This window comes from Apiospora kogelbergensis (assembly GCF_038363985.1).
Source record: "Apiospora kogelbergensis strain CBS 113332 chromosome Unknown utg000009l_segment0_segment0, whole genome shotgun sequence".
In the NCBI taxonomy this organism is placed as follows: domain Eukaryota; kingdom Fungi; phylum Ascomycota; class Sordariomycetes; order Amphisphaeriales; family Apiosporaceae; genus Apiospora; species Apiospora kogelbergensis.
The window spans coordinates 2,274,602-2,297,102 of record NW_027117426.1 but is presented as its reverse complement, the minus strand read 5'-3'; the positions used below and the strand labels follow the sequence as shown (position 1 = coordinate 2,297,102).

The 22,501-nt window shown below is 54.9% G+C and overlaps 11 protein-coding genes across 11 annotated transcripts; 4 read left to right on the top strand and 7 right to left on the bottom strand.

Moving 5' to 3' along the window:
- Window positions 1-187: 187 nt before the first annotated feature.
- On the bottom strand, window positions 188-1,711 carry PG998_013809 (cytochrome P450; the record flags this gene model as incomplete). The annotated part of the gene is made up of 1 exon (XM_066880625.1): window positions 188-1,711. One exon carries the CDS (start codon window positions 1,709-1,711, stop codon window positions 188-190), a length of 1,524 nt encoding a protein of 507 aa, XP_066724764.1.
- A 594-nt stretch (window positions 1,712-2,305) lies between these two features.
- On the top strand, window positions 2,306-3,355 carry PG998_013808 (uncharacterized protein; the record flags this gene model as incomplete). Its single annotated transcript, XM_066880624.1, has 1 exon — window positions 2,306-3,355. The coding sequence occupies one exon, from the start codon at window positions 2,306-2,308 to the stop codon at window positions 3,353-3,355; it is 1,050 nt and encodes a 349-aa protein (XP_066724763.1).
- Window positions 3,356-3,641: 286 nt separating this feature from the next.
- PG998_013807 (mitochondrial 2-oxoglutarate/malate carrier protein) lies at window positions 3,642-4,680 on the bottom strand (the record flags this gene model as incomplete). The annotated part of the gene is made up of 2 exons (XM_066880623.1): window positions 3,642-3,690; window positions 3,749-4,680. 2 exons carry the CDS (start codon window positions 4,678-4,680, stop codon window positions 3,642-3,644), a joined length of 981 nt encoding a protein of 326 aa, XP_066724762.1.
- Window positions 4,681-7,667: 2,987 nt separating this feature from the next.
- On the top strand, window positions 7,668-8,807 carry PG998_013806 (uncharacterized protein; the record flags this gene model as incomplete). Its single annotated transcript, XM_066880622.1, has 1 exon — window positions 7,668-8,807. The coding sequence occupies one exon, from the start codon at window positions 7,668-7,670 to the stop codon at window positions 8,805-8,807; it is 1,140 nt and encodes a 379-aa protein (XP_066724761.1).
- Window positions 8,808-12,029: 3,222 nt separating this feature from the next.
- PG998_013805 (uncharacterized protein) lies at window positions 12,030-13,166 on the top strand (the record flags this gene model as incomplete). Its single annotated transcript, XM_066880621.1, has 1 exon — window positions 12,030-13,166. The coding sequence occupies one exon, from the start codon at window positions 12,030-12,032 to the stop codon at window positions 13,164-13,166; it is 1,137 nt and encodes a 378-aa protein (XP_066724760.1).
- Window positions 13,167-13,467: 301 nt separating this feature from the next.
- Window positions 13,468-14,451, bottom strand: PG998_013804 (uncharacterized protein; the record flags this gene model as incomplete). Its single annotated transcript, XM_066880620.1, has 1 exon — window positions 13,468-14,451. One exon carries the CDS (start codon window positions 14,449-14,451, stop codon window positions 13,468-13,470), a length of 984 nt encoding a protein of 327 aa, XP_066724759.1.
- Window positions 14,452-14,472: 21 nt separating this feature from the next.
- On the bottom strand, window positions 14,473-15,603 carry PG998_013803 (uncharacterized protein; the record flags this gene model as incomplete). The annotated part of the gene is made up of 1 exon (XM_066880619.1): window positions 14,473-15,603. The coding sequence occupies one exon, from the start codon at window positions 15,601-15,603 to the stop codon at window positions 14,473-14,475; it is 1,131 nt and encodes a 376-aa protein (XP_066724758.1).
- A 738-nt stretch (window positions 15,604-16,341) lies between these two features.
- PG998_013802 (uncharacterized protein) lies at window positions 16,342-17,490 on the bottom strand (the record flags this gene model as incomplete). The annotated part of the gene is made up of 2 exons (XM_066880618.1): window positions 16,342-16,575; window positions 16,678-17,490. The coding sequence occupies 2 exons, from the start codon at window positions 17,488-17,490 to the stop codon at window positions 16,342-16,344; spliced, it is 1,047 nt and encodes a 348-aa protein (XP_066724757.1).
- A 59-nt stretch (window positions 17,491-17,549) lies between these two features.
- On the bottom strand, window positions 17,550-17,897 carry PG998_013801 (uncharacterized protein; the record flags this gene model as incomplete). Its single annotated transcript, XM_066880617.1, has 1 exon — window positions 17,550-17,897. The coding sequence occupies one exon, from the start codon at window positions 17,895-17,897 to the stop codon at window positions 17,550-17,552; it is 348 nt and encodes a 115-aa protein (XP_066724756.1).
- Window positions 17,898-18,244: 347 nt separating this feature from the next.
- PG998_013800 (esterase) lies at window positions 18,245-19,217 on the bottom strand (the record flags this gene model as incomplete). The annotated part of the gene is made up of 8 exons (XM_066880616.1): window positions 18,245-18,314; window positions 18,392-18,470; window positions 18,529-18,594; window positions 18,667-18,781; window positions 18,841-18,906; window positions 18,963-18,978; window positions 19,049-19,089; window positions 19,173-19,217. 8 exons carry the CDS (start codon window positions 19,215-19,217, stop codon window positions 18,245-18,247), a joined length of 498 nt encoding a protein of 165 aa, XP_066724755.1.
- A 350-nt stretch (window positions 19,218-19,567) lies between these two features.
- PG998_013799 (uncharacterized protein) lies at window positions 19,568-21,376 on the top strand (the record flags this gene model as incomplete). Its single annotated transcript, XM_066880615.1, has 1 exon — window positions 19,568-21,376. The coding sequence occupies one exon, from the start codon at window positions 19,568-19,570 to the stop codon at window positions 21,374-21,376; it is 1,809 nt and encodes a 602-aa protein (XP_066724754.1).
- Window positions 21,377-22,501: the final 1,125 nt, after the last annotated feature.

Genomic DNA, 22,501 nt, shown 5'->3' with positions numbered 1-22,501 from the left:
CCGTCCCTATTTAGGTATAGGAAGAGATGCAAGAGATAGAATGTGGAAGGATAGTATGGAACTCTGCTCAGGAATGTTTTGCCTGAAAGCTGAACTTTGTCATTGCTTTAAAATCACGCTGCGTATCAGAGCGACCGTTAGTTTAAACAGATGAAATGCAGGTCATAGCGAAGTTTCGAATATTTATCTATCTCCTAGTCTTAACGTAGCAAGGCAGCCCTCCCTCCATAGGCAATGTGAGACTGCTCTTACTGACGCGCTTCGTCGAATAAGCCGGCATAAAGTCAAAGGTCAGGATCATAGTCCCAATGACCTGAGCCGCCATCAGCTCGGCCATTTTCTTTCCCAGGCAGGTTCGCGCGCCGCCGTTGAAGACAGGAAACTCTGAGGCGCTTTTGGCCACGAGTTTGCCGTCGACCAGCCACCGTTCCGGACGGAAGGCGTCTGCATCCTCGCCCCAGCTCAGGTACGACCTGTTCATGGCCCATGGACACCACACAAGGACAGACTTAGCCGGCAGGAACGTACCGTCCGGGAGTGTCGTGGTTTGCTCGCACTGTTTGATCTCGAACGGGATCGGCGGATATAGCCGGAGAGACTCGTAGAAGACAGCCATGGTGTAAGGCAGCGCGATGGGCGTGAAGTTCGTAGATAGAGCAACTTTGCCTCCATCATGCTCTTCATCCGAACCTTCCAAACTCTGGATCAGCTGCTGGACCTCTTCCCGCACTTTCCCAGTCGCAGGTCGGCTGTGCATCAATAACATCATGGTCCATGTCAATGCTTGAGCAACTGTGTCCCTGCCAGCAGAGAGGTAGTTCAGAGCCGCTTCCGCCACAAATTCTTCATTACTGATTGTGTCCAAGAAGGACTGTATCAGCGTGCCTGATACCTCGTCCAGCTTGCTTTCAGATGCCATAGGCTTTTCGTTGCGACGATCTTCAATCGCGGTTCTCACGATGTTTTCGCCGAAGGACTTGACAGTGGCTAGAGACCTGCGGAACCGAGAACCCGTGAACAGTTCGGTCACGAACCAGAGAGGGTTCTGGAACCGTTCCGCCGTGACGCCCGAGGCATAGTCGAAGGCCATCGTAAACTCGTCGTCGGCGTGCATCTCCATGTTGTAGGCCATCTTGCCCATTAGCTGGCTTGTGATCTCGTGGAAGACGTACTGCAGGTCGACCACACCGCCCTCCTCGCCACCCCGCTTCCTAAGAGATGCCACGCTCTCGCCCAAGTACTTGGGTAAGGCAACGTCGGTGAGCACGCGCAGGTTGGCCGCGTTCAGAAAACCCAGACCGGCTTTCCGCTGCGCCCGCCAGGGGTCGCCGTCCACATTGATGATGCCGCGGCCAAAGAGGGCCCAGGAGCGCTGCTTGAAGAAGTCGCCCTTGCCGAAGACGCCCTCGTGCTTGAAGACGTACTCGAGGTTTTTGGGGTCGTTGATGACGACGCCCGGCGGCAGGCTGGGCACGGAGATCTGGAACGTCTCGTGCCCGAACTGGCGCTCGCACTTGACGAACCACGAGAACAGCTTCTGGCGCGCCTGGAGGAACAGGATGCCGTTGCCCACGAGGGGCAGCGTGTTGGGCGGTTTCCGGAGAGGAACCCCGTCGCGCCGAAGTGCGGGGTTGCCGAAGAGGAACCGGTAGCTGAGCAGGATGCCGATCACGCCAAGCAGAACGAGGCCCGGCCCTTCCAGGAGACTCATTATGGCTGTATGGTTGAACAGCCCTGGATTTGTGCGCGTCCAGGGGTCCTACAGACATGTCCCTCGGGGGCGGCGGTGTAACGAAATCAAACGGCGGTGCAACTGGACACAAGCATGACTTGGACAGATCTCAATGCCGCAAGCGAAACGAGCACCGAGACAAACGCTATGGAATGGATGTAAACGACGGCGGCTCGACACGGAAACGATGCAATAAAAGGAGTGCGATTCGGTTGCTTACAAGCGTTATGAAGTCTTCAAGGCCGTTCAAGTTAGACGGAGCCGAGCTGGTCTCCACTGAGGCACGAACCTTTACAAGGATCACGACGCCCTAGCTGTGACATTACGTAGGGGAAGCGAGGGTGTGAGCTCTCCCGGTTGCCGGTCGTCTGGGTTTCAGAGCCGTCGCACTTCCTTCCGCAATTGAGCTACATATTGAGTCGGCGTCTCGGCGACACCATCCATATTCCACCGAACCTCAAATACACATACTCAGCAGTCAGAACGGAGGAGATCCCAGAGAGAACTCAACTGCACCGCAATCATGGCGCCCTTGGTTCCGCGCATGCATCTCTTCGAGATTGACGACCAACCATGGTGCGTATTTCATCAGACCCCCGAGAGCTGCATCCAGTCAGCGCTGCCAATTCCAGCGTTGCTAACAATCCGTTTTCCGACACCAGGTTCCCCTCCTACCTCCGAGGCCTCGTCCAGGAAGGCCTCCACCACGCCTGGACGACGAGCCTGCCCCTCATCTTTCCCCAGGGCAGTCCCGCCTCGGTCGTCGCCCGCACGCTGCAGCAGGTCCTGGGCCGCGGCAATGTGTCGCGATACACCTACATCGACTTCTGCGCGGGCGCTGGCGGGCCCACGCCCGTCATCGAGCGAACCCTGAACGCCGCGCTGGCGCAGCAGTCCGAGACCGAGAATGGCAACGGCGCGCCCGGCTCGCACTCCGACCCCAAGTCCTCGCATAGCTACGCCAACGTCGCCTCGACCTCGAAATCCTCCTCCAGCGGCCAGACGGACAAGAGCAACAGCACGCCCGCCGTCAACTTCGTCATGACCGACCTGCACCCCCATCCCGAAGCCTGGGCCGCCGCCGCCCACAAGTCCCACCACCTGACCTACGAGCCCGCCTCCGTCGACGCCTCCAACGCGCCCGCGTCTCTCATCAACCAGTACAAGAACAACAAGGACGCGCCGGGCGGCCGCATCTTCCGGCTGTTCAACCTGGCCTTCCACCACTTCGACGACACCCTGGCCCGTGCCATCCTCAAGAACACGGTCGAGACGAGCGATGCCATCGGCATCTTCGAGATGCAGGACCGCTCCTTCGCGAGCGTCGTGACGTGCGCCCTGTTCGGCCTCTTCATTCCCCTCGTGGCCCCTGTGCTCTACTGGTCGGCACCCTGGCACTTGTTCTGGGTCTACATTGTCCCCATCGTGCCCTTCGTCCTTGTCTTTGATGGTCTCGTATCCTCGATACGTACACGCACCCCTGAGGAAGTCGAGGTGCTGTTACGGACCTGCGGTGCGGATACGACGGATTGGGAGATTAAGAGCGGAAAAGAGTGCTTCATGTGGCCCACAGGTTACTTATCTTGGACCATGTGCATCAAGAAGCACAAGGGAGACGAATAGGAGCTACAGTGCGTTTGAGTAAACTAGACGAAACTAAGCATTGCTATGCCCTGAGAGGTACACAATCAGTGAACTTGAACCAAGCTATAGCCTAAACCCGTTCGAAATATGTACTATTGGTATTCCCGATCAAGCCTCCAGTCTCCTCATGAATGAAAACTCCAATCATCAATTAATAAGAACACCACCAGCGCCTGAAGAACTAATTCAATCCTCCCAACACCAGATCCGGAAAGCATAGGACAAAAGAAACATAGCTATCCACCATACCAAATGGGGATGGATCTTATTTCGTCAGCCAACCAAGATAATCCGCAACGATCAACGTAATCATACTGCAGGTCAGATTAGCAATCAACTTCAACGATTAACTTGCATACGGGAGTCGCTTACGCGTGCGGTGCAATGCGCACGTAGTATGTTCCGAATCCGCGGTAGAATCTCAACAAGCCCTCTTGACGCGCCACCTTCTGAGCGCAGTCGAACATGGATTTGTAGGGCAGCTTTCCATCAGGTCCCTTCTGCTGCTTCTGCAGTCTTGTCTTGATGAAGTCGAAAGGTAAGCTGAGGAACGAGGCGAAGAAACCGGCCACGGCGCTGGCGGCCAGACTCTGGGAGTTCTTGCTCCAAGTGGTGTGCGTAGCCAGCTGCGCCTTGGCCTCGGAGAAGAAGGCCAGTTGCCCCAGGTTGAGCGACATGGCGCGGACGACTGTGGGGGTAGCCCCCGACCAGAGTGCCGTGACACCCTCAGCGCGGACAATCGAGGTGACGGCGTCGACAACCGACTTGTAGTTCTGGCGCTGGGCCACGGGCTTGAGTCCGTCCGACTGCATCCTGATGAGCGCCAAGTCGGCCGGGTTACCGATGAAAGCGGCGATGCCGCCAGCCCCTAATCCGGCAGTGGCACGCTCAGCAAAGCCAATGCTGGTGCCACTATCCTTGGCGCGCTGCGTCAGTCTAGTCATGAAGGTGTCAAAGAAGCCCAACCGGGCTGTTGTGTACACGGCCTGGCGCACGAGGCCGGCCGAGATGCCCGTGTACAGATCGAGCACCTTGCCCTGGGCCAGGATCTCGCGCGTGACGCTGATAGGGGTCGGCTTGGGGCCGGTTGCAACACCCTCGCCCGCCAGTTGAAGTCGGACCTTAATCATGTCGACGGGCTGGATGCAGCAGGTAGCAACCATGCCGGATAGCCCTCCATTGACGAAGGGGAGGGCCGCCCGCACCAGCGGAGTGTGGAGGAAGTCGGCGGCAGCAACCGCCTCGCCCTGTTTGTGCATCTTGCTTCGCGCAGACTCCGCAGCTTGCTTGATTGTGTTACTCATAATGACACAGAGCGGACGGAAGCGATGATAGAAATAGTAGCTAGAAGGATAAAGGCGCAAGCCAAGAAGCCAAGAGCTAGACAGAAGGTAAATATGATGTTAGCAAATGAGCGCGACGTGCCTCAGGGTATTTATTGATCATATCGAGGTTGGGGGGTAAACAATCCCCTAGATCCCCCCCCTACTGCAGGCGCAGCTCCGATGGTGGAGGCCCAACAACCTTCGGCATGATTGTATGTATCATTGGCCTGCTCAGACCTGGATCTCGGGAACTGGGGACATGAACCGAGGTGGAGAGTCGGTATGTTGGGCCACATGCAGAGCTGGATGAACGGCAAGATTCGGAACTCGAATGTGAATATGACGAGTCCCGTGAGTTCAAGTCATCCTGGGACTGACAGGGACCTTCTTGGCGTGATGGGATTCGGGAGGAGATGGATATGAATCCAACAGTTGGGTGTTGAGGGAGAAGGAAACCCAATGCCATCGAAACACGAGTCTGGTGAACTTACTCACAGCGCGATGCAAATGGAAACTCAAAGACAGCCCGTCCAAAAAGCGTGGTGAAGAGGCAACAGCTGCGATACAGGAGGGGATCCAACCGGGCCGCAAAGCGATTGAGTGGCTAAGGAATCGAGAACTAATAGAAGAGCTGCGTATTGTGCTCGCGCAGGAGGTTGAACAAGTCGACGATGGGCCAGAGAGAGGATTTGCGCGCGGGGGGGAGGAAGTCGAGCAAAATGGCAACGAGAATAACGTTTAAGTTGGAAACGGTAAACGTAGAACAGGGAACATGGCAGCGTCGATCGGCAAGCACCAAACATTTAAGTACGCATGCGCTGTACCGCGTACTTGGCCTTGCAATGCCGGATTGGATATTCCAAAACCAACCGGGCCTTCTCCTCACCAGGCCCTGGGGCCCCCCTCGTCTTCTCCATCGCTCCTATTGATGAAACCGCGTTACACGTCGAGCCGAGCAGCCAAGTTGTGGCAGTCGCAACATGTGCTACTAGCAGCGGCAAACCTTCCTAGCGCTCTCCAAGAAGTGATGCGGGGAAGGGAGGAAGAAGGGAAGAAGGGAAGAAGGGAAGGAAGCAGCTGCCATTCTCGAGAGCCTTTTGCCCACCCTCACGGCTGCCTTTAGCCCGTCTACTCAAGTAGGTAAAAGTAGCCTCTGTGTACCGGGAGCCATCATGGAGGAGTTGGAGATAGTCTCCAACCTACTCAACCAGAGCCACCACACGCGCAGCAGACGCCATTAATTGATCTCGCGTGCGCCGAGAGAGGCTCACTGTATCGCGCTCTTGTAATTCCAGGATGGTGGCAGAACACTCGTCTTCCACTCTCGACCGAAGATTCGACTTGAAGCCTCCGGTATATCGGGCTGATACCGCCGGCTACCGCACCGACAAAGCTCCACTGAGAGCCGCCGGCCACACCGGAAGAAGCAACGCCGCGGCAACATGCCAGTTGTAAAGATGCAGCGACCGTCCAGGTGGCATTTTGCAGTCGCGAGCGTCCCTGGCAGCGAGGTTCTCACGATCGACATAGGATTACATTCGCTCTCGATCACAGCCACGCTCTGCCATAGCGATGGTTTAGAAAGGCAGACTGACAGATGCTTGGCCCTGTTGGGTTCGTTCGTGTTAGTCAGAGGGTACATTGGGGTACCGATGCTCGCGTGCTGCACTAGCATCATGCCATTGTTCCCATCCAATGAAAGTCGACCATCCACTTGGCCGACAATGCGGGGTAGCCCACAGCACAGGGTGCCACGAGCGTAACGTCATGGTTCGATACGTGTACGTACGACAAAGAACTCGACGTGTGCGCAGTCAGCAGCACCGCGACACGCTGACCATGAGGTTCCCGGTCAAGCGAGATGGCATCAGACCATAGCTCCGCCCAAAGCTCCGACACGAATCGAATTAGACACCCACCTCCCCGGGCCCCGGCCCCCGAACGTTGTGAAAAATGTTGAGACCAAATGCTCTCGGTTGTTCTTTTTCTTTCATCTGGCCGGCATGAGGCCAGATGGCGCAGTGATCTATTGATTGCGACGCAGCCCTGAGCAACCATTTTACTGGGTTGCTGTGCCAGCTAGCCAACAATCGCCCGACTCTGGCGCCATGGATGTATCCGATCTACGGAGCCTGGAAGCATAGACGTAAAGCTAATTACTACATCTAATCTCATCTCAGGGGAACTCCCGTACTTCCTGGGCTGTGCTCGCTGACGAGGAGGACGTTGAAAGATGCCAGCTCCTAACATCGCAGTTTACGACGACACATCAGTGTCCGGTTCGCAATGGTGGTAGACACTCATCACCCATCCGATAGGATAATTACACCATCTTTTCTTTTCGGCCCTTCCACGCATACGCCATTTTTCTGTCCATTTCACATCGGCTTGGCCCGCGGGCCTGGAAATGATGGGTTGCCAGATAGAGTGACTAAGACGACACCGATGGTCGGATTTCACAATACTTCGAGGAATGCCTCTCGCTCTTCCACGATCAAAGAAATGCCCGTCTTAGTCTAATGTTGAAACCGCTATCTCCCTGGCAAATCTGGCTTATATCGAGCGATTACATTCCCGTAGAGGCGCCACTTGAGGTTTGCCTACGCTTCTTTTACCAACACACTACCTATGATGTCTTGTGGTTGCGAGAATGAAGGCTTCAGCTTCGAGCCATGGCTATGGGTGTCAGTTCCGGGAGGCTCGACGCCATTGTTCTTTGTCTCTCTGGCAATGCGACTATGTCTCAACCCATAACCACAAAGAGCAGGCCGCGACCAACCTGCCGACGGTGAAGGAAACACCCGACTGGAAGTAGAGTAACATTTTCCCAGTTGAACACTCACGCATATATATATATATAGTGAATTTGATAATACAGCAAGCCACACGTTTGACAAAGCTCGATCAGGCCACGAGATTAGCTCTAGTTTCACCAGCAGCCCCCAGTAGCAATGCAGTTGCCATCGATGGTATCACCAGAGCCCGACGAACGTAGCTCGCGGAGGAGACCGTCCGACATATATGGAGGCATCGCCACGGTAGCGGAAAGCGGGCTGCCTATCTCGCCAACCTCAGAATGGGATCTGAAGCAGAAACGTATCTGGCCCCCTGCGCCCTATCAGGCGTATTGCGAAAAGCACTTTCTGCATGAATGCCTCGTATATTTTTCTCTTCAGATGGAGAAATTCGAGAGCGAGGAGGAGAAAAGGAAGGAGAACCAAACTCTGAAGACCGGAAAGACGGCGCCAGTCATTGCCGCATCGAAAGAAACACAACCAAAACCTACGCGCGTCCAGCCAGGGCGGCGGGCAAAAGGAACTTCTTTTCCTCCCTTTTCGGCTTCTGCCCAGATAGAGAACTATGGGAAGGGAGGCTCTGCTGTGGTTTCTTCGTCTTCCCCACGTCGCCGGACGTACCAGGAGTTCAGCGACGACCAGCACGGGAAGATGGAAAGGCGGCAAGAGCTCTGTCTGGACATCTCGTGGGCCAAGTTCCAAGGCGGACTCCAGGCTCTCATCAAGCGAACCAACAAGAAGTTAGGTCGCAAGCAGGCAAAGAAGAGCTCGCCGCATGCCACAGGAGCCAGTGACAAGCAGAGAAAGAAAAAGATCGAGATCTCGGGGGCAGACCAAGAGGAGGAGGATGAAGAAGAACGGAAACGACCTCTCGACGGTGTGCCCTACTGCCCGCTCCAGGGGCTTATTAAGGTCGAGTGTAGATACTGCGACCATCGGCCTGAAATCAGGAGCGACACTGACAATACAGGGGATCCATCCCCGACCCGAGCGGCGCCGGTCGCCCCTATGCACATCCTCCAGGCAGGCGATTTCGACTCAGATCAAATATGTACATTTGGAGGCCTGACCTTCGCAGTCGATGTTTGCGGTGGCATCGATTCTGCGGCTGTCGTCCTGATTGAGATGAGAAACCTCGACCAAGGAACAGAGCCGGAAGGCGATGGCGAGAAAGAGAAACACGACAGTGACGATAACTTGTCAATGACCAATAGGCTGCCATCAGCTGCGCCTAATAAGAGGGTAAAAACTGGAAAGGGGCGAGAAGATGACCCTGACCTCAATTGGATACCCGAGGAAGAGACTGACTGACCACTGCCCGCTGGATTGTCCGTTGGAACCTTTTCAGGCAGGCTGGTGGCGGCTGATCGGTTCCAGGCCATCACACCCCAAAATACTTCGATGCCTAGACCAAATGCTTATATATACAATCATTGCTCATTGCAAACCACTAAGCATAGGGAAGACTCAGCGGCGTACGCTATGTTGCCATGCTCTGCTGAAACATGTACATACGACCATCCGTGTTCCGCCAGAGCTGCTTTGGAACTGATGTCCTTTTCTGTCTCCCCGCTGGCTTGCGATGTTCATGAGCTCCTCAGGTCACTCCATATGCTGATGCACATCACAAAGTATGCGTTTCTAGCCATTTAAATCAAACCGAATAAGAAAAGGGATCTGCCCACCAATACCCCCAGCCAATCGCATCGGTGTGTTAGCATGCAAGACCCGCATTGAAGATCTTGTTATCGAGATGTATGCCAATTTGGATCTGGGCTTCAGCGAATTCCGGTTAGAAAAACGCTAATCTGAAGCCCCTTAGCCGCCTAAAACTCAGCGGCCCTTACCCCACATCGCAATATTAGGCATGTATCAGAGATGCATCTTCGCATGCTGAGAAATACTTGACAGATGTAGAGGTCGCCGAGAGGGGAAGGATCTAGAAGTTACTCGGACCCAGCAAGTAGCCTGCCGGGCCAGACGAAACGGGGCGGAATTCAAAGCCAGCAATCTGGCCAGGGTATCTCACGTCGCCACAAGATCTCACTGCTTGGCTGGAAGACAGTATTTGCACAGGATGATCTCGGCAACCTCGATCGAGTGGGACTGCGCAGAAGGTTGCAGGGACAAGACCTCGTCGACAGTGAATCTGGGCATCTTGTCTTCGGCTATCTCAGGGCCCATAATTCTCAGGATGGCGGAGAATCGGCATCGAGGATGTCCTGGATTAGGGACGCGGTGGGCAGAATGTCATGCATGGGGATGGACCTCAGGTGACGGACAAAAAGCCTATTTTGATCCTGTCTGCCGAAATTTGCTGCCAACAATACATAAATACCTGCCCTGTTGCATGCATACATGGAACCGCGGCATGAACATATATCTCTTGGCGGACCGACGACGACGTCTTTTGACCTTATCAGAATCGCGACAGAAGAGTAAGCCCGATAAGGCTCGGAGTTACCTATGATGACCAAGACCTCTTAGGTATCTAATAATACGTGGATAGTAACCAAGAAAGAAGATGTGCATACGTCACCCACCAGATGACATAGCTAGTGTAGCGATGCGCGGGGGCTCCCCCAGCATCCAGCATGGGATGCCAATCAAGCAGCTTCCCGGCAGTGCTGCGTGGGATTAGGGACGAATAGAACCGCCAGCCTGACATCTGAATGGCGGGCTCGGCAGCGATATCCCCCGTTCTCAGTGGCCTGGTCTTACCTCACGAAATGACTGATAGGGGATGGGTGATGGACGCTTTCCGCTGGACCCCAGCAACCTTCCAAGGTCAGACGAAGATGATGGCGTCGCGGTAGGCAGCTGACAGCAACACAGACAAAGGGATGATCTCAGGTGGTTCAGAGGAGAGGCTGGGGGGTTCCCGCGAAAAGGCGGCGGCTATGTGGCGGCGGCTTTTGTGCTTGAGGCTTTTGTGCTTGTGCTTGAAAGCGACAATCGGGATCCGCGTGCGGCACTAGGTGAGAGCAAGTGCAACCGCCATTGCCCAGCCCAGTCAAAGCGGAGATGGAGATGAGATGGAGACCAGCTTGCTGACCAGGTGTGGCTAGCAAAGGGACCTGAGACCCCCTCGATTTGGCTTGACGCAGAAAGGGTGCATTTCACGCGAAAACCACGCAGGGCTCCCGCTCTGATTGGCCCAGGATGCTGAGTGGCGTGGTTCCGCTGGAATTCCTTGCGTTGGGATGGGGGGGCCTTTATTGCCTATATAAGGGTCCTATCCAACCCTTCACTTGGCCGTTATCTTTCTCCCAGTATCATCAAGACCTCAATCTCCAGTCTACCACTCTATACCAACTCTCTTCACGTCTTCAAGACTTTTCCCCCAAACCAAACCAACCATCAAAATGAAGGGTGACTGCGGATGCTCCGGCGCTTCCAGCTGTAAGTCTCGCTCCCCCCCTGGCCTTGACGGGAAAGCAATAAATACCCCGCTACTGCTACCCCGCCTATTCCCGGCTTCCACCGGTTTCCTCTTGGACTCGTAGGAACTTGCAACTGACCGACCTGACTTTGCAGGCAACTGCGGCTCTGACTGCTCTTGCTCCGGCTGCGGCAAATAAGCCATTCAACAGCTCGTTGCAAATCGATTCGATTCATCTACACAACACTGGGCGGTCACACACCACGAGACGCTATGGCTTTTTCTAGTGGGATTAGGGGCCGGTTCATGGGATAAGGTTATCGGAAAGTTCAGAAAAAATAACGTTTTACTACTTTTATGACAAGTTACAAGTGCAGGAGAGAGACGACGGTCGGTTGATGCTAGTCACTCCTTGGGATACCCATTGAATACAATCATCTCATTTTGAGTCCATCTTCACTTGCTCCTGCTGTCCTTCTCGTGCTGTCCGCATCGCATTCGCCTCTTCCAGTCTCTAGACGACGGCTTGCCATTGTCCAGCTTCATCTGCGCAAGTTATGATATCACATGCCTACACCGATATGCTCGTTCAGGTAGTCCCGATGCTATTGGCCGTGCACAGCCAATGAGATGGTCTGACCACGATATGCTCTTCGGCCAACTAATCACGGGTTGGAAAGGATGAACTTCGGCTGTCAGAACACCTACTGTGGAAAAATCAACATCCCCCTGACCCAGAGCAGAGGCCTTTCAGCATTCATTGCTGTGAGCCACTCAAGTAAGTGACAGCTCCTCAACATAGGGGCCGAGGGCTTGGCGAGCTTTCCCAACTGCCAGCTTACTAGGCTGGCTAAGCTATACCTACACTACACTTTCCCACGATGTTACCTTGGCCCCATTTCTCAGCGAGCAGCAGCTGTCTAGACAGAAATCTGGGCACACTCTTCCACCAATGCCACCGGGACAACGCATGCCCTAAGAGGAAGTTACCGACTTGGGCCCGCTTGTGGGGATCGTCAGCTCCAAGAAGTCGGTATGGTTTACACAAGTGATTGTTATATAGGATGCGATGGGACCCGGGTCGTGGAGGGAAGAAGGGTGTATCTGGGTCTGCAGCTCTAGAATAAAAGACAAATAACTGCTCCAACACAATGACGAAAGGAACCATCTTCATCACCGGGGCTACGGGCTTCTTGGGCTCCGCCTTCCTCCTCGAGGCCCTCCGGGAGGGCTACTCGGCCCACGTAGTGGCACGGAGCCAGTCCAAAGTCGAACTGGTCAAGAAGCTCGTCGCCGAACATGGCTTCTCCAACGACGAATCTGCGGGAGATGACACGCCTCACTGCAAATACTTCGTCGTGCCAGACCTGACCGTCTCCGGTGCCTTCGACGAGGCGGTGAAGGGCGCCCACTACGTCCTGCACTGCGCGTCGCCCCTTCCCTTCGCCGAAATCCCACCAGAGCGCCAGCAGGCCGAGATGATCGACCCGGCCGTGGCGTGCACCTTGAACGCGCTCGAGAGCGCGCGGGGCCCCGGCGGCGCCACCGTGCGCCGCGTCATTATCTTGGCTTCCCTGGCCGCTTTCGCCAGTGCCGACGCCATGGGCCCGGATTGGGCGCCTCCCGTGGGCGAGGTATTCGAGGGAAGCGAGCGCTCGCTCAACGACTGGATATTGCCGCCGTTCCCCACCGTCACCGTCTGCTACTGCGCTGCCAAGACGGCCGCGCTGCGCAGCAGTCTCGACTGGATGAGCAAGCACCAGCAGAGCAACCTCGGCTTCGACCTCATCAACCTGGCCCCCGCGTACGTCATAGGCCACCACCCGCTCGCAAAGACCACCGCCGACCTCGTAGCCACCAGCAACTCGGTGCTGCTGCGGCCCGTGGCGGGCCGCGCCGCGGACCCCGCCTGCGGTTTCCTGACGGTGGGCGGAGGCACGCACCTGGACGACCTGGTCACTATCTGCATGGAGTCGCTGAAGGAGGGCGAGGGCGGCAAAGCGAAGACGCCGACCGAGGGCGCTGACAAGGGTGTCAGCAACTTCACCATCGGCGTCAACGCGGACTGGAACGACGCGAAGCGCATCGTCGCGGCCAAGTGGCCGGCGCACGTCGAGAGCGGGCTGCTGCCCAACGGCGGCGACTTCCCGTGCAAGCCGCGCATCGCCTTCGACTCGAGCAAGACGGAGAAGACGTTCGGGATTAAACTCAGGGGACTCGAGGACATGGTCGACGCCATCATGCCCCAATATATAGAGCTACTGCAAAAGGAACAGGGCGGGTCTTAAGCTCTTCGAAGATAGATTAATTACCTATTCGGGGTTCATGTCCAATATATCAAATGTAAAGTATCATCTTGGATTGCGTCATTATTGGCGTCGAATAGCCTGTCTTATTATTTGAAGTCATTACCTGACCACAAACTTGCCTTACCTTTTTTGGGGTCACTATAGAAAACTCATTACCTATGATGTGTCCACTTACCTTGCCGCAAACCTACACGACCTAATAAAATAGTCTCCCGTACAGGCCCTACGAAAGATGGGCTTTAAGAGACTTACCGTGTTATTCGCCAAACCATCCGAGTCACTAGATCCGGACGCAGATATGCCCAAACATATGCCCGTCGCCATCGAAGCCCTGGATCATCTGCTGCTCTATGTAGTTGATTATAGGACTGGGAAGGGTTAGCCTGTGCAGGAGGTCGAAGACGTCGAACTTGCTCGAGTATCGGGTCTGAATCTGCTGGGGGTACGATACCGGGCCGTCTTTCGTCTGCTCGCGCTCGTCTTTCTTGCTGGGGACGAGCTCGTGGGGCGGCGGCATGTACGTCCCAACCAGCGCATCCCAGTTCTCGCTGGCGGCGGGGATCATTATGGCCGCGACAATGCACATCCAGGCGCCGATGTCGTCGCCAAAGAGCGTCGAAGGCCCCATGCGGACGGTGACGCTTCGCTTCGGGTTTTGGGCCGGGGGTTCACCGAGGTTCCGAGCGGCGTAGTTCGAGAGGTCTAGATACTCGCGGTCGCCGTTGGAGGAGAAGGGCTGTGCCGAGCAAGTCATCATCATGGCCACTGAGGGCGACGACGCCGCGCGCTGGATGTTGTTGATGACGTCGTCCCGATTGAGGCGCAACAACTTGTCTCGCTTGCCGGTGGGGTTACCGTTGTAGTCTAAGGGCTGTCTTGGGAAGAAGTCGCTGGCCGGCGTCACTCCGTTGTGGAGGACTGTAGTCCCTCGAGCAACCATGCGCCCTTGCGCTACGCTGTACCGGCCTATGTCTTCCGGGCCATTTTCGGCCAGGTGGTCGGGCGTCTGGGGCAGCACTGGCATCCGTCGCGACACCAACATGGGGAAGCTCGGAAACATGGATCCATGTTGCGTCAGGCGGCACAGCCAGTTGGTGCGCTCCGCTGGTTCATTCCACGCGGCTCGGCATCGGCCGTGGACTGGCTTGGTTTTGGTAGTCCATAGGTGACGGTGCGATAGGAGAGACAAGAGGTACGGCTCGCAAGCATACCAGAGGCTCGCAATATCCCGAAGCTGCTGCGTGGAGAAGTAGCAGTCCTTCATGGGACCTACCTCCACTGCCGGTTAACTACTCATCCCTTGGTACCATGGCATGCTGGCTTGTAGATGATTGAACATACCGGCCACCTCGATTGGCCATACCTGGTCTTGTATCTGAAAAGCGGGCGAGGTGACGAGGAATCTCTGCACATTTATATTTGAACTGAGAGGATATATCTCTTTATCAGCCATCCACGTCCCCTTGGGCTCAACATTCCAGTACCATTTCGACTGGTCGTCTGTGAGCCCGATGCTCCTATTGGCGTATTGGCCCATGTCCGGCTGCCTAGCCCACGAAAGGTGTGGCCTTTGTGCTCCGGCCGTGTATTGGTTTGCGGAAAAGATTTCCATTTCCGAACGAATGGCACCTTCTACACGTGGTACCGCGACTTGGTCGTAGGGGCATGGTGCAATATTATGCTCACGAGGGATACGAAATGGCGCTTTACCATTGATGGGGTTCACATATGGGTGTGCGCTCGCCCAAATACATGGAACAAGCATTTCGATCTGCACCGAAATCCATAGGCCTTGCTTTTCGGGAATGGTCTGAGGATGTTTGAAAAAGGGGGCCGGTACTCTTGGAAAGTACGCTTCCATATGTTTTAGCCGAAGTTCCAGGCTGGCTGCCGCGGGGTAGTCGTTTAACGGGAAGGCTTGCGCAAGCCAGTCGTCTATTTGTAGCCACGCCGGATCGCGGAGGCGGAGGTCGGGGACGGGTGTGCCTGAAGACCCGGACGCGACCAACCTTTCGGCCTCTTCGGAAGGAACCAGCGGCGGGTTCCGGACTCCGCCTTCGACCGGTTCGGCGCGGGGTGCCGAGGGGTATATGGCCTGCAGCCCTTGCCAGAGTGGCGTGGGGTCGGTCTCGTGATTTGGAAACAACTGGAGAGGTCGCCACTGGTAAGGGTCTGCGGGCTCGCCCGCACTGTTGACCGTCGTGATGGCGCCATCCCGCTCTTCATGTATCTGAGTGAAGCCACCTTCTAGGTTCCAACTTCCGTCGTCCATGCGCCGGTACCGCCGCCCACGCTCGTCGATTCGAATATGGCCGGGCATAAACGGTTGACCGTTTGCATCGACACGGGAGAGAGGGCCCTGCACAGCTCGGTACGCAACGTTTGTACCGTCCTCGACCCAAGCCCGGCTTTCCATGTCATCCCAGTTTTCCCAATGGCCGAAGGCAGGACGAGAAGTCACCACTCCTTGTTGTTCATTGATGAAATACAAATGGTTTCCCCTAAGCACCTCGAACCCGTACTGATCACTCCACAGCCAAATCCCCCCGTTGCACTTAAGTTAGCATAGAAGTCGTCGGCCTCAACCCGACCAGAGGGTTGGTATAGATTCGGGGGATCTAGTGTGGAGTTCAACTGCGCGTTGTTAGCACCGCCATTGCCATTGGCGTTCGAAGGACCAGCTCCGTAACCTGGGGGCATGAAGTTGTTTTGCTGCTGCATTGTGTAGAAAGAGGTAATGGGGGGGCTTGACGCTTAGTTGGTGTTTATAAGTAAGAGTAAATGTTCTGTAAAAGTTGCTTGCGATGCTGTGCTGTCTAGATTTCAAAATGAGCGAGCCAAACACCGACATATATAGACAAGCGACCAGCTAATAGTAGTTCTCTCGCAGGGCTTTGGAGCTATACCGATGCAAAGTGATTGTTCGCACAAGTCTTTGTGGCTAGACGCAAAGGTCTGGACAATAGCCCTTGGTGTTAAGACCTTTGAGCCCGGACGGACATAAAAGCATTGTAATCTGATGATAAAGCATTGGCGGACGGGAGTGGCTCAAAGACGAATGTCTCCTTTTTCGTAAGATTGGCATTAACAAGCGCTTTTTGGAAACGTAGAAAAATTCTATAGTCTATACTGCAATAAAACATGTGGGAAACAATTACGAGTTATCGTTGGGTATCATCGCGTGATGTCGGTTGTACTTCATCTTCCAAACAAAAAGAGAATAGGTGGCGGTGGCTACTAAGATCATGGAGTAGCTGATCAAAACAGGGTAGAGGAACTGGTCAGGGCGAGAGAAGATGGTGGTGGTGATGCAAGCGAACAACTCGAAAAGCTGTTGGCAAGCTACCTCGGTGGTCGAGAGGACGGCGCGCGATTGAGGCGGCGTAGTCTAAAACTCGGGGTTAGCCGCTGGTCTCCAAGTCGAGACATACCGTTCCGAGATATAATCCATCAACAGGAGTATGGTCGAGATACGAAAGATGCAACATACAGCTTGTACCATGTACTGGATGGAGAGGTCTGTACCCCAGAGTCCTAAGCGTTTGAAGGTGATGCCTAGGGCGAGTGCTAAACCAACGAACTTGGTGGTGATGCCGTGCGTTATGACGGGCCCGGCAAAGATGGCGAGGCAAACGACTTGCCAAAAGAGGAAGAACAAACCCGCACGCGCCGGGCCGACCTTGTCCATCATGATCGGGGCCATCCACGTTCCGCCGAGCTCGGCAAAAACGGACGCCATCCGCAGCATGGTGACTTCCATCGAAGAGAAGCCGAGGCTAAAGAGATAACTAATAATCTGACCGCCAAAGTAAAGAACAGTGAAATAGAGAATACAACCTGAGAAGGAAGCGAGAAAGACCGGCGACCTGACATATTCCCGCCACGGTGCCAACGAGAGGAGCACGGGCGCAGTAGTCGGCGTGGGGGTTGTTAAGTTGGGTTCAGCTAGAAGCGACTGTGAGAAGGCCAGCAATTCCTTTTCATCCTCGAGCTTCTCTGCCGTAGACGAGGTTGATGACGGCGATGACGACGGCGACAATCTCTGGGCTAGCTGCGGCGTCCGGTTGTACACCCGTCTCGTGGCCCAGAACTCGACCATGATAGAGCCCACGTTCCAGAGCAAGACTACACACATGGCCAGTTGGGACCAATACGTGTCCAGGAAGCCGACGAGCGAGGGCGCGAACAGCTTGCAGGCCAAGTCGACTCGACGAAGCGAGGCGTTGAAGTTTTGTCGACGGAGTCCGTGCGCCTCGGCCACGACGACGACCCAGTCCCTCTCCCAGGCCACGAAGTTGGCCATTGCGGCGACCTTTTCGACGCAGGCGAGAGCGAAGAAAAGGCACAGGCACACGTGCAGCGTCAGCCCGTGGGCCTCGGCCAGGAGTGCTGCATGCGGCGCACCACCAGCATCAGGGCGCAGGACAGCACGACGGAGGCGCGCTGGCAGAAGACGGCGCGGTGCATGGCCCGGAGGCGGTCCTGCCGGTCCACAAAGGCGCCAACCCAGGGCCCGAGGAGGACGGCCGCCAGCGACCGGCCGATACCGTGGATGGAGACGTAGAGCAGGGTGCCCGGGAAGGTGCCGGCGAGGAAGAGCACCAGGCTGAACTCGGAGCTGCGGATGGCCCAGGAGGCGAGGAGTTGGATGAGATAGACATCCCGCACGACGGGCCCAGGGAAGCAGAATCCCGTGGTGCGAGGTGCCATAGTTGGATGTCGAAGGTTTAGGCGGTAACGTAGGAAAAAGAGATTCCTGAAACCGGTCTTGCAACTTGGCAACAAAGGAAAAGGTGTCCGTGATGTTTGTTGGGTCACGTGACGCAGTGCCGTGCGGGACCCTTGGATTCAGGGGGCGTTGGTGCTCTTGGTGCTAGACTGGACGGACCCTTATTTGGCTCCCGTCAAGGGAGGCTCAATTCTCAAGCGGATATTCTAATTTATGGCACCTGGACCCCTAATCTTACGGTACGGCACGTCTAGGTATGCATGCCAACTTGATTTGTCGGGTTTTGCAGTTTGCCTGCATGCGCTTGCTTGCATGATTTTCTGCTCCCTCACTTTTCCTCATCCTCCGGTGTAGTAAACAGCTCGCCCGTCTGACTCTTCAAGGCACGGGTGATGTACCTAGCGGCAGGACATCCATCTTAGTACAAGCCCAGTCAGGCAGAACAAAACTGGCATTGAATAAAGGGTGAACATACTTTGTGTGGCTTCCTCGCGCAGCAATGTCTCCTTGGGCATTCTTGAAAACAACTGACGTAAATGCGAGTGCTGTGCCCACTGCATCCGTCAATTGTAAGTATCTTCATTTGCTACAAGGACAAGGATGTTATCGTACTTTTGTCGCATAAAGCCGTCGCCTGGATCTTATCGCCGACTTCACCTCCGCTATTCAAATATGTCACTGCACCTGGTTTAGATCTCGAAATTGTCTGACGCTGTACAAATCAAAGTGTAAAGAAACGGAAAAACCGACCGTTGAGGTCCGTCGACACGCCTGTGGCGAACAGACCCATGGAAGCGACGGCAAGTGAGCCACCAAGATCTACCATGCTGGCGATAGTACCCCCATGGAGGATCCGCAGCCGGTTCTTTTAAAATGCAAAAATAAGCAGTGCGGCATCTATATCGAGAACGTTCTTCGGCCTACCGTGTGATCCTTGGTGATGTCCAGCTCAAAGTCGACTTTGCCGGGTACCGCGTCGGTGACACGGAGCTACTGCCCATTAGCGCCCGACATACCTCGTATTCTATCAAGCGAGCTATTCTTACGTGAGGGCCAAAGAGTCTGCGATGATTGACTGATCAGCTCAGGGTGGATGAGGCGCCGGGCTAGGCGGTGTTGCGTTGTCAATTACCTCGGCTCGAGGCCCGATTCCGACATGAAGCTCTTGAGAACCTAATGGGCATTAGACATGGAAAACGAACAACTGCGTCTGCCAGAAGTGCATGTCATGTATGGTGGGTTGGTCGCAAACATACGGTGCGTACAAAAGGCAGAGGAGCCCGAGGAAGCTTGGGCGCCATGTTGAGCGGTATAGGGACGGTATTCTCGAGCACGGGATAGGCAACCTGAAGGAGACGAACTGCAACCCGGATGCTCGTTGAGAGGAGAGAAGCGCTATTATTTCATGTCGATAGTTGCCAGAAGCCAGTCCCTCATTGTCGGCGAGGCTCCGTGCGCTCCCGCTTTTCTCACCGAGCACGAACTGTGGAGCGCTGGAAGCTGCTGCAGAAAAATAAAACTGGAACCCACCCAATCGCCCGTCCATCCATCCATCCCATTGACAAATTTAGCCGCCCAGGAAAAGAAGAAGAGGCATCCATCAGCGCATACTCTGGCTTGCATACCTGTCTGACATGGCCCTGCAAATCCAATGGCGATAGGCACCTCCAAATCTCCCTCCAAGTCCGCCCCGCCCGTCGTCGACAAGGACGGCTACACGCGCCTCCATATTGTACCGCTGGATCCCGATCTGCTAGGCATCGTCTTATCGTCGTCTGTGCGACCGCTTGCCCGCAATATCTCCTACCACTCCCTCGAGGCTTTCCCAGAGCGCCGCTACGGCTTCGTCGAAGTGCCCCAGGCCGAGGCCGAGAAGCTGAAGAAGAAGCTCAACGGCGCCACACTGAGAGGCTGCAAGATGCGCGTCGAACAAGCCAGGCCGGAGTCGATCCCGCCGCCCACCGGCATCGTCGCCGAGGAAGACGCCGTCAAGGCGAAAAAGAGCAGCAAGAAGGACAAAAAGGAGAAGAAGAAGCGCAAGCGAGGAGAGCCCGAAGTGGTGGACGGCGTTGTGCTTACCGATCGCAAGATCAAGCGAGGCTGGACCGTCTCGGAGGGCGAGATGATCAAAGAGAAGAGGAAGGACAAGGACAGCAGGAGCAAGAGCGCCAAGGAAAAGAAGGACAAGAAAGACAAGAAGGAGAAAAGGAGCGTGGAAAAGTCGAAGTACACCGACGCCCCCGAGTGTCTGTTCAAGCAGAAGATGCCCGAGGTCCCCAGCGCCCAGCCGCCTGTCGCCGCCGACGGGGAGGAGGATGAACCCAAACGGAAAAAGAAGAGAAGCAATCGAGAGACCGTTGTCCATGAATTTGAGCGATCGACCAAATACCCTTCTTTCCTTAGGGCGGCGGTAGACGAGACGAAAAAGGCGGAAGCCCTCGCATTCGAGGATGGCAAGGGCTGGGTTGATGCCGCTGGTAATGTGGTAGAACCGTTGAAGGTCACAAAAGTCCCAGAATTGCCAAAACCCAAGAAGGCAGTCCCGGAGTGGCCGATGCCAAAGAAGTACGAAACAAAACCTGCTGCGGAACAAGACGACGATACAAGCAGCAGCGGAAGCTCTTCGGATTCTGAGGCCGAGGAACGGACGAAGCCCCAGAAGGTAGTTAAGAAGAAAGTGGCGAAATCGGAAATTCCTGCCCAGAACGAGGAGGACGATACCAGCAGCAGTGATTCTTCTTCGGATTCCGATTCCAGCGAGGATTCCGACGAAGAGGCAAGTCCTTCCAAGGTTCGGACGCCAGCTAAAAACCTCCGGGTCGATACTCAGGGCGTCAGCAGTCCTGCTTCGGGGCTCAAACCCGACTCATCTCGCCCTAAGTCATCTAGTTCAATCACCAGCCTTACGATTAAGATCCCGCCGCCTACCACACCCGCATCAGCCAAGACAGTGCACCCCCTTGAGGCTTTGTACAAACGCAATGGAGACAAAGTGGCCGACGCGGCAGCCGACGCCCAGCCTTTCAGCTTCTTCAACAACGATGACGATATCGAGGAAGATGCTGAGGCCGGTGTACCGATACAGATTCCCATGACTCCATACAGCAAGCAAGACTTCGAGTTTAGGGCTACGCGAAGCGCTGCGCCGACTCCTGATACCGCCCACCCAAGTCGCTCCTATCTCCCCTGGTCTACCCAGGAGGACGACCTTGCCGAGGAAGATGAAGAGAATGAAGGCGAGGGCGATGGAGATGAAGGTGAGGATGCGGACGGGGATATGGCCATGGCCGGGGCTGCTGTGGACGGTGACCAGTCCAAGACTTCAGCGGCTACCGACTTCCAGAAGTTCTTCTGGGAGAACCGAGGAGATCTGAACCGCAAATGGAAGAAGCGGAGGAAGACGGCGCTCAAGGAGAGGCGAAACCGGGAGAATCGAGCTCGTGCTGCTCGGGCCATTTAATTGATGATGATGGACTGAAGACTTGTTGGAGTTCCAGAAGCCAAAACCTTACCCTTGAAATTAGTCTTCATGTTACATTTCTTGGAAATTGTTCACACGAGAAAAGATGAGACAAAACGCCAATGTATTAACGTTATCGTCAAGTTATAATGAAGAACACCTGTGGACTACCGTACCACCATGGATTCCTCCGCCCTTTCCCATTCCCGTGCCTTGAAACCAATTTGTGAAGAATGTCAACTCAATCGCAAAATAAACATCCACCGCCTTGCCATTCCTCCACCACCGAATCCAGGCCATTTACTAACTCCTCCTTCGTCTCCGCATCCGCAGGCTGATGTCTTCAGACATGATGTTGTCGAAAACCAAAGCAGCGCGAGAGAGTGTGGTGTCGAGATAGCCGAAATCCTCATCCTTCTTCAAGAGAAGGGGAGAGACGAATGAATCGTCCTGAAGAAGAGGAGGGGATGCAAAACTCGCTGGTGCCAGAAAAGCGCAAGATTTTTTTGGGGGTCGTTTCCGCCGTTTGTTTCGTGTGTTGGATATCTCTTGGAAAGATCAAGAGATCGCATCTGGGTGTATTTCCCGTACTCGTACAATATTCATTTCCAGATACTAAAGTTCATGGAATGAATGTCGTTCTCTGCTAGGGTGTCTCGGGCAATCTTGTCCCATAGAGATGACCACTAAAGTCTTCGTGTTCTCGCTGGAACATGTTATCCGATGAAGACACCAAATGGGAAGGTGCAGTGCGATTTCTCAGAGTATTAGGGCAATGTGTTAGGGGAAACGTGAAAGATCATCAATCGTGCTTGTGTGCGTGTGAGAAGTACGAACTGTACCTCATGTACCTCGTACCGGATGCTGCGGTTCCCGCCTATCCGCAGAAAAGACAAAATGAAGAAAAGACAACTAACGTCCAACGCCCAAAGGAAGAGAAAATGACAATCGAAAAACCAGATCAAATGCAGAGAGTGTGTTTCTTCGTCGTATGCCAGGAAACCAGAAAGTGGTCATTGTCCCCAGAAAACGAAGAACGTTGTTGTAGATTTACAATAGATGGAAGTGTGTAAAAGACTACCAAGGCCATTAGAAGCAATTGGCCATGGCGAGGGGAGACTTGCT